The sequence below is a fragment of the Mycteria americana genome, chromosome 1 (assembly GCF_035582795.1).
Source record: "Mycteria americana isolate JAX WOST 10 ecotype Jacksonville Zoo and Gardens chromosome 1, USCA_MyAme_1.0, whole genome shotgun sequence".
In the NCBI taxonomy this organism is placed as follows: Eukaryota; Metazoa; Chordata; class Aves; order Ciconiiformes; family Ciconiidae; genus Mycteria; species Mycteria americana.
The window spans coordinates 58,979,637-58,989,643 of record NC_134365.1 but is presented as its reverse complement, the minus strand read 5'-3'; the positions used below and the strand labels follow the sequence as shown (position 1 = coordinate 58,989,643).

General features: G+C 41.4%; 1 protein-coding gene across 1 annotated transcript; it reads right to left on the bottom strand.

Annotated features, from left to right (window-relative positions):
• Nucleotides 1-635: 635 nt before the first annotated feature.
• On the bottom strand, nucleotides 636-8,818 carry PVALB (parvalbumin). Its single transcript, XM_075491687.1, has 4 exons — nucleotides 8,687-8,818; nucleotides 6,589-6,721; nucleotides 6,096-6,205; nucleotides 636-664 (listed from the first exon to the last, which is right to left on the bottom strand). The coding sequence occupies exons 1-4, from the start codon at nucleotides 8,745-8,747 to the stop codon at nucleotides 636-638; spliced, it is 333 nt and encodes a 110-aa protein (XP_075347802.1). The 5' UTR covers nucleotides 8,748-8,818.
• Between the last annotated feature and the right edge of the window lie 1,189 nt (nucleotides 8,819-10,007).

Below are 10,007 nucleotides of genomic sequence, written 5' to 3'. Positions count from 1 at the left end.
TTATCCAAAAATCACCCTGCACCAGGCAAATTTAACAAATGATACAGACAAGGATCAATCTACTGATCACCAAAATGCAGCAGGGGAGATGTAGGTTAAATATTAGGAAATACTTTTTAGCTATAACACTGATTAAGTCAAAGAACAAACTGCCAAATGAAGTTGGATAATTGCCATCACTAGAGATTTTCCAGGCTATGAGTATGCATCCATTTAGCAGGGATGGCTTAAAAATAATGCAGTCAGTTTTGCCACAATTCAGAACTTGGACTGAATGACTCATTATATGCATATTTTATCCCAAATAATTTTTTAAATTTCTTCCCACTTTACCCTAGCTAGGGATAAAGCAGCAGGGATGTCAGCAAAAAAGAGTAAAATTTTCTCTCAGTGTGTGCCAAGCCTACGTGAAATAAGAAACAAGTTATAGTGAGAGAGAATAAAGCCCAGATTGATGTGACCTTTATTATTTTAACAGTGTCTTTCAGCACAATTACAGAGTTGCAGGATTGCAGAGAACAGAGCTGGAGTATAAAATAACATAAATAAATAGAACAGGAGCCAAAGCAGTCAGCAGGAGGTGGTTGGAATTGGGCAGTGAAGGATGGGTGAAGGGTTTGCATTGGTCAAAGCCTTTATGATTCAGCCACCATAGTTGCAAATTCTGGAGAAGGGAAAAATTTTTTTAAAATATTAAAAAAAGAAAATGTAAAGAAGGAGGAAGCATATTACAATGATTACAGAGTCACTGGTGTAGCAGAAACATCACAATAACAGAAGAACAAAGAAATCCAAGTTAATTAAAGAGAAAGTATGACTTGGGAAATCTTACAGTGAAATGAAAGGATTTTTGAGGGTAAGAGAGAAATGCTATACATGCCAGACTGTCAAGACTGTCCACTGCTATTCATCTGAAGAACTTGATTAGTTCCCTGTTATTCCTTTGTAAACCTCAATGGGATGAAGGCAAGAACTAGAAATTTAATTTTGCAGTGAGATAAATTTCCTTTATATCGGAGTTTGGCAAAGAGACTCATTAATGAGTCTTTCAGAGTATTCGTGTCCCTATGTTATAAATATATTACATTTAAACTCAATTTTGTAATGGCAAATTGACTGAATATGACCGATTACAAAAACAGAAGGCTGACACCAACCTACATAGCAATCTTGACCACACTGGTGATAACGAGAAAAATTCCTGTGATCTCAGGGCCAGCATTTTACCCTACGGCTTTTATTGGTGTTACCTCCATAATATTTACATAAATGTATCTATCTGCAGTTTGGCATTATTTTATGCTTTGGTATATATAATGCGTTTCAGCAGGGTGATAAAGCATGAAAGAGGCACATTTATATCCTGGTGAATAGCTGCCTGGCATACTGCACTCTGAATACTGTATTACCCAAGGAGGTTATAATTCCTAACTCCATCTAACCTTGGAACAGTTACACTTGAGAATACCTTGCACAGTTGTGTGTGCCTCAGACCGTTAAAAATGACAGACTGGAGGGAATCCCAAGAAGGGCAACAAAGATGATAAAGGGATTAGAGGGTATACAGAGAGAGTGGCTTATGGGTTTAACATAATCAGCTGAGAGGAAAATGACAAATAGGGGAGGCAGTCATCTGTAAAGGCTCAAGAGAAAATTATTGAAGTTTGACATAACAAAGAGTAATGTTTTGCAACTAAAAAAGATAGAAGATGAAAATTAGGCGTTTTAAAGAACATTCTAATGTTCAGTTGGAAAATGCTAAACTCTTAACAAGTGAGATCTTTACTGACTGGTGTGTACAAACAGCACTTTTGATGACATGTCCAAAAAACTAGTTGCCAAATGCTGACAAACCAGACTGAGAAATAAAAGTGTCAGAGGGTTTAAATTAAATCCAAATTTATCCATAATTTTGAAAGATGTAAATCCAAATTAGGATTAGTGATGCAGATTACTTAACACAAAACATGTATAAATCCTGTACATGGTGGGTACATAGATCGAAAGTGTTACAAACTGAATTTAAGAGATAACATAAAGTACTTGTGATAGAAACCCAGACTATTCTGGGCAAAAAACGAAAAGGGGTATGATTATTAAATCACTGTGTGAATAAATCCTGCAGAGAGAAACATGAACTGCAGTGGATGAAACCTTTCCAAAAGGGAAAACTAACTATGCATATTCTATTAGAACAAGTTGTCATACTTGCTACAGCTAAATTAAATCCTTTTTATAATAATTTGTATCTACAGAATATATTTGGAAAGGGTTATTCAGACTTGCAGCCAAATATTTTCTATAATACGTTATGATGGTGATATCACTTAATGGCAATTTATTTCACAGGTACTTTCTGATAGCCAGCAAACCATAAAATACTCCTTCATGAATAACTGCTATGCGCTTTATACTTTTTCCAGGATTTTCAATGTACTTTAAATATTTCAAAGATGTTCCAGTTGAATAATCTTGCAAACTACTTCACTATTTATTTTCCTATGAAGGTGAGCCCAACCACAGGTGGCTTGTGGAGGCATTGTTACAAAGTGTATTCATATATGCAAAACTTCTGAGATAAGGCACTGTATAATGGCTCCTGCCTGTTGGTCATTCTTGTAAATGTTTATTGCCTCTGGCTGGCCTGTTAGTGAGAGAATCATTGTGATTGACTACATCCTCTTTTCCAGTTGTAATTCTCCTTCCAAACAAAATTACATCTTTCTTTGCAGAAATAATGGTTTTAAATTACAAGGATTTAGACTATTTTGTCATGTAAAAGAACTTACTAGCTATCTTGTGTCAAAGCTCTGACTTAAAAGGAGAGGATTGTTTCACTGTGTTCAGTATAGTTTAGTAGTTTCTACCAGCCTAATGTATACCCTGTAGTATTTTACTGAAATGACAGATATAATTACAGAGGACATGTTGTAGGCTAATGATTTCTCTTACCAGATTGTGTTTTTTACATTATCCATACAATAACAGATCTGTTTAGGAAACTTCATAAGTAATGACTTACACTAATTTATTTTAGAAGATAAAAGAGCACAAAGAGGGATAAGAAAAGAAGGACTTCCAAAAGATTCTTCTTTTTTTGTCTTGGCTTTTACCTGTGGCAAGGCCATGACTTAGTCAGTTGTAATTTTGAATGCTTGATGTCTCATTTTTACAACGTTTAAAGAAAATAATTGAAATATTTTAAAATATCTGCAGAAGTTGAGCTGTATCAAGGAAAACATTTTGACTTACTGGGATAAAAATTTGGATTTGTTCTGTCTATAGTGCATCATCTTTAAATTCTCTATGTACTTTCTCAAGTCTATTAGAATAAAGAAACTGAAAGTCATGATGTGCAAGTCCAGTGCTAATACACAAAATAGATTAAAAAAACATTATGAAAAGAAATCTTCATTTTCTTTTCTCCTCTTCCTTATAAATGTCCTCCTGAAGCTGACAGAGCTGCTTCAGCATTACTTCCCAATCCAATCTGGAAGCTAATCCAATCTGGAAGCTAATGTTTGTAGTTTTATTAGGTAACCTGGCCTTGGCCTGCAATTTTTTTCCAATTCATCATCTTCTGTTCACATCAGTGGAAGATGGAGGGGGCTTGACATCACATAGAAGGTGATCATGCCTTGCATGACAGGCTGCAGGTTTTCAACTGTTTGAAACTGGCAGATCAGCCACAAATTACAAACCTTTATCGGTCCAGAGGTAAGCTGGTGGAACTATTTCTGATCTGAGCAATTTTGCAGGAATGATAAAAGGTTTAAAGCAGGAGGCCTCAGAAGAAATTTGTAATGTGAGGCCTCTAACGGGAAGAAGGCTGATTAGGTTGGGATTAATGTTTGTGATGATATGTCTGAGAAAGATGGCTCTGTGGTGTTAAAAATCCATGAAGATCAGTTCTTAGAACTGCTATGGGCTCCTGAGGGACAGGGTTCAAGGGCCGTCCAGTGAATTAATGTTAACCCCTGTGAAAGGCTGCACGTTTGTGATCATTTAGCGACGTACGAAGCTGCTGTTTGAAACGAGGGGTATAAGTGAGGCCTGACAATTCAATTACAGGGAAACAAACCAATGGTTTGCAACAGAAATACAGCATTGCAATACTGAATATGAATGTGAAGTACATTCGTGACTTTACATTTTATTTACATAGGCAGTTACAATCTGGAATTGGATTTATGAACCAAAGGAAAAGCTGGAAAGTCTGTCATCCTCATCCTTTGGTCACAGCCCCAGCTGTTAACTTTGCATGTATTTCAAGCCTTTCCAGTGTAACAATTTGCTGTCAGAGACAAATTTAAGAAATGGAAAAGAAACTGACAATGTTGTATAGTAGGGATATGGCCAGAAGAAGCAAAAGAAAAAAGCCCTTCATTCTCTTTCCATTATCGTATATAAATTCAGAGTGATTCCAGTTCAAAGTTAAGGAGGGGTAAAAGTTGCAGAAGAAAGAGATAAGGAGAAGAGCTGTTTCATATTGCTTTGTTACAATGTACTGGCTTTCAGGCATTGTTTCAACTTTAAAAAAAAGTTATGGTCAATCTTAAATAAAAAAGTTAATGCTGTATCCTCGTGTATAAGCCAAAATAATTCTGCAATATAGGTTTTTTTATTCCAATTGATACTGCTTTTGTTTTGCAGCCTTCCAGGAATAACTGCAAATGTATCTGATGTGAGGTTGGTGGATCAGCTGTAAGCTTACTTACCTGAATCAAGTTTTCTGCTGAAAATCTTGCCCACTGATTTTAGTATCACTGCCGCTAATTTTAATGGGAATAAGGAGGACCCATATAATAAAGCATATGAAATTTCAAATAATGACACACTCCTTGGGTTCAGTAGCTCTGCTAAAGTTTAGCAGGAACTTCCCCTAGATGCTTCACAATTGCTCCTCTGCAACCGTAATATAATAATGATCTGAGAAATTAAGAGGCTTTAGTCTAGAAACAGGATCATAGTCACTGATATACCAGTGTGCTATGGACAGGCAGTTTAGCTAGTATGTCACCTGACTAATATGTCAGTGGGTGATATTGTATGTCATTTTTTCAGCTTCTAAACTGGGAAACTATGTTAGTTAACCTTATTTTGCTTTTTATTCCTTTTTTAATTGCTTTTTAGTTGGAGACAACATTTTTTACAAATCCCAGAGATAAGGTAACACAGAGAGATATGAGCTTTTTTAGATATTTTTTAGATTTCACCCTATCATATGGCTTGTCAATAGGGTGAAAACTTAGCAATTGCCTGCTGTCTAGGTGATTTAGTACTGTGACCACAAACCTCTGCTACTATCTCTTCCAATGAGGAAAGACTTAATTCAGAAATGCATCTCTTCGTGTCTGTTCCAGTGTGTCTCAGGGATACAGAAGAAAGAGGAAAAAGGAGAAATTTTGTATGGGGGCTAATTTGATTAATCCCAAGAGGGAACAGAAAACAGCAGTAATTTTTTAAGCAACGCTGTGAGAGGAAAAGTTGTTCTTTTGCGGAATATGAGAACTACAAGAAAAGGGAGTGACAAGCTTTCTTAGCTGTGAAGACCCACATAAACACTAGCAAAAGCTGGATAGACAGTTATTATCTAGAAATTCCATAGCAGACTAACTGTACTTTGAATTTTAAGAGTATTGCTTTGCTAAGTCATGCATTACTTTTCTATTTACCAATCATCAAGCAGAAATGCTGGCACTCAGCTTTTTTTCTTTCTTTTTTCTAAGTTTTATAGTCCAGCCCGGGTCTTTGCACTGTCAGTGTCCTTATCCGCGCTCCACTGAAATCAACAGAAAAATTAAAGGACTTGAAGTGGAAGTTGGATCGGTACTTAGGCCTGTGCTGTAGTGCGCCTTAACTACATCTCGGTCTCTGTAAACTCTTGCCCCCTCTAGTGTCAGAACTCGGCTCCTGCTTCCCCTAAAGCCTGCAAGCAAGGTACGGCAAATGTAGCAGGGCTTGGCATTTCATTAAGTCCAAATGGTGCCCTTCAGAAGGTCACAGCCCCCCGTGATTCCTAGATTTCCTCAGTTCTTGTGTGTAAGAGTAATATTCGATTGTTACTGTCAAAGTTCACTCCTCTAATCACATACCATCAGCGCCAATTTTACCATCACCGTCCTTATCTCCAGCTGCCAGAAGAGCCTTGGTTTCTTTGTCTGATAGGTCTCTTCCATCTGGGGTAAAGCCCTTCAGTACAAACCTAAAGAGGAGGCATGGAAAAAAGGAAAGTTTTTTTCAGAACAGTTTCACTTTTGATATATGAGTTGGAATCCAGGGTTATATCTTCTGTTATTGACCTTCTTTAACATTCAGGAAGAGCGCTTTGCTCTGAAACTGCATTTCACTGAAGAACTATCTGTAAGGTATTGATCATTCATGTGTTTCAGGGTCCTGCAATAAAAGCTACAGCTAGCTACCTCCAACACGCTTTAGATCATATAACCAGCAAACAACTGATTATTGTGCACAAATACTAGTCAAGAGATTGAATTGCGTGACATTATCTAGAGTCTTGTAAAAAAGAAAACAGGAAATTGGACTCTTAAGGCAAGGTAATTTGAGAAAGGACATATCTTTACTTACTTTAATTCTTCCTCTTCAATGAAGCCACTTCGATCTTTATCAAGAATATGGAAAACCTTCTTCACATCTTCTGGGCTCTTCTTTTTCAATCCTACCATCTCGAAAAACTTCTTGTAGTTAAAAGATTCAGCCGCTATAGGAGATGAAAAGCCAGAGAACTGCTTAGAAAAATCATTGAAACATATACTAACACATACCCGTGGTTTTCTTCCATCCTGCTGCATGTCCTACCCTGGGAGGCACAGTCGAGCCCAGCTGTGGTAGGAGCTACATGTATGCACTGAAATCGTCCATGCTGCACAGACACTAATTGCAAAAAGCAAGGGGGGAGAGGAGCAGTGTCTCCGTTTTGCAGATGAAGAGCTGAGCTACAGACGGATGGAGACTTGCCCAAGGTCACACAGGATGTCTGTGACAGAGCTGGGAGCTGAAGTCTAACCTGCTCAGTCTCATTTCATTGCCTTAAACCCTTTTTGTGCTAAGTTTTACGCTAAAACAGTCATCTGAGAGTGGACTCTTGACTATTAGATGGCTGTCACTTTTTGACATATCCACCCCTGGAAAAAAAAAACCCGCTCTTGCTCAACCACGGAGCCTAGCGTTGACGAGAAGTGTTTCGGAGCACATGGCTACTTCAGTTCCGTTCCGGTTTTTCTGAAGACTTACTAGAAATCAGTGTTGCGGTTCGACCGCTGAAGGTCTGTGCAATCGTGGTTCGTAAGCTCAGACCCTGCAAGGGAGTGCTGTGCTGTATGCTGCCTGCAAGACCTTGTGAGGCACGATCGCCGGGGAGGAAAAAAAACACCCAGAGCCCTTGAAATCGGAGCCGAGATAAATGAGTTTACCTGCTCCCCCTCTCCTGTCCTTTAACCGCACCCGCTTTTGTCCCACCCACGTCGCCTTGCTAACGACTGTGGTGTGGATTAGAAAGGTGTGGATTAGGAATCCAAAACAGTGACCTCCAAAACCTGCTGTGGACTTTTATTTTTTTTCCTTCCCCATGCGTCCTTATTCCCGCCGCAGCTTTTCCTATTACATAAAATTAAGGAGGCTCAGTGTTTCGGGATCTGCTTGACTGAGATCTGACATTAGTTGCTGCTAACTGCATCTGCTCTGGGACTTGGGGATGGCCCCAGAACAATGGAAGCTAATGAGAAAAACAGCTGCTGGATCGAGCAAAACAGTTTGTTGGTCCTTCGACTCCCCGGCTGCTGAGTTTATTCGGGCTCAGCGGGTTTTGCGCTTCTGTCTGTTTGGGAAGGTCATCGCACAGAGCAGGACAGAAAGAGGCTGCTCTCCTGGGTGGTGCCACCAGCCAGGTAGTTGGGGGGGATGGGAGGGGGAGATACAGTGTGTGCATCCCGGAGCACCATTTCTGGCATTTCTTTGAGAGCAACCTTAACTACCTGAGTCTCTGTAAGCACGAAGACGGTTTGCTGTCAGTCTAGGGGTCGCGATGAATTAGGGGGGTAGGGAATATCTGAAACCCGGAGGAGTCTGAGAGGGAAGTATGGACCGCTGCAGCCATTCGTCCTGCAGAAAGCTTCTGCAGTCGAGCAGTGCACCCACTTGCTCTGCTGTTGCCTTCTGCTCCATCCCGAAAAGCAAAGCCCACCCGGGGGCTCTGCATAGGAAGTAAGAAAAGAGCGGTTTCTTATCTCCTTGAAACGAGAAACAGCAGTTCTGCAATACCTGAAGCTGAATTTCAGGGGTGAGTGGGAACCTGCCGGCATCCACGGCTGACTTCCCTATCCCACGTCAAGATATAATCCACCCTGGTTCGCCGAGGGTTTTGTTGCCTTTGAAAGTATCCCCTCGGTAGAAGCAAAGTCTGTCCACAGGTACTGCTTGCCTTCCTTCAAAATAAATTTCACCTCTGTAACGTGCAGAGGTGAAATTTGTAACTTTGCTGAGGATGCAGCCCTGCACTTGATAAACCTGTCATGCTTTCACTGCACTTCTGAAAACACATCCTCATTTGATATTTTGTCTAGCTGAATCCTCTACTCTTTCCCGAGCTTAAATAAATGCACTGCTATCCTAAGCTGAGGAGACGAAAGGAGGGAGAAGGGGGGAGGGGGGGGAAAGAAGCACTCACCTGAAAAGGCTCCCACAGCCTTCTTGATATCCTCAGCGCTGAGCACGTCAGTCATAGCCATCCTGCAACTGTTTGAACAGGGAAGCAAGTGCGAAAAGATTAAAAAGTGCTTTTCTCATCATTTCTGCTCATATGACCAAAGCTGCAGTGCTGTGTGGGGATGGCACACCGGGAAAGGCTGGAACAGTGCCAGCTATATAGCTCTGCGTGGATGAGTGCCACGGGCTGTCGCTCCCCAGTTTGCAGAGCACCAAGTAGTCCACAGACGCGAGGGTTCGGTTAAAGAGAGGGGACAGGGATGCCTTTGCGGGGACCGGGGTGGGGGAGGACACGAGTGGGGGTCGCTCCCTGGGAGGTTGGAGCCCAAGCCTTACTGGAGCAGTGCCAGAGTCTGTCGTGATACCGGCTGGAGAAAGAGTTGTGCCAAGGTCAAGTTCTCGGGTGCAGTGGAAGAGCTGGTGGTGCAGAGCAGAGCCTTCTCCTTTAGTATACAGTCAGGACGAGCTTTACCAGTTTATTCGGTGATGAGTAAGGAGCAGCAGCATATGCCAAGCTTCAAGCTGCTCTTGAGGTCGGGAAGCAAATGTAATGTAGCTTTTGAACATTTGCCTTACCGTTCAAACATTTCAAACATCTCCCCCTCCTCCCTTCCCCCTCCCCTTCACACACATATTCCTTTTAGACCTCGTTTCTTTCGGGCCAGTCCCTATTAAGCATCATCCTCGCTGAATGAATTATCACATCCCTGAGAATCCCACAGATCCCATTTGTAATGCACAATATGCTGCAGAATCTTCCGCGAGATGATATGGTGAAACGAGATGCGAGGTGACAACATGCTCGTGCAGTGGTGGGCTTCTCAGGCAGACCAGGCACTTCCCGACATCGTCAAAAAAAGATTTAGGAATTGTAATGTGTTTTCTAGGCTTTGTTTGTTTTCTCCAAGAAACTGTGCCCATATGGCAAGTAGTCCAACTCGTTCTCGGAGGTTGGGCAGGAGCCATTAGGCTGAGATAGCCAAGGTTAGGGCCCAGTAGTAGGGCAGATCTCTGCAGGAGTATTGGCATCTCTGCTTCGGGGAAGATGGGGGAGGGCAGCGCGGTGGCAGCGAGATCCCCGGGCTGCCATCAGCAGGGACAGCCCTTGTCCTGAACAAGGGGCCTTGTCCTGAATGGGACGGTGAGGGAGCGGCCTGAAAAGAGGCGGCTGCTGCAAAAACTCGGGTCGCCCTGTCAGTAATTCCTCAGCACTTTTAAAAGTGCGAGCCCCCGTCCTGTTCTCCGCGGCCCAAGTTCAGCTGTAAGGGGTGAGTCATTAGTGT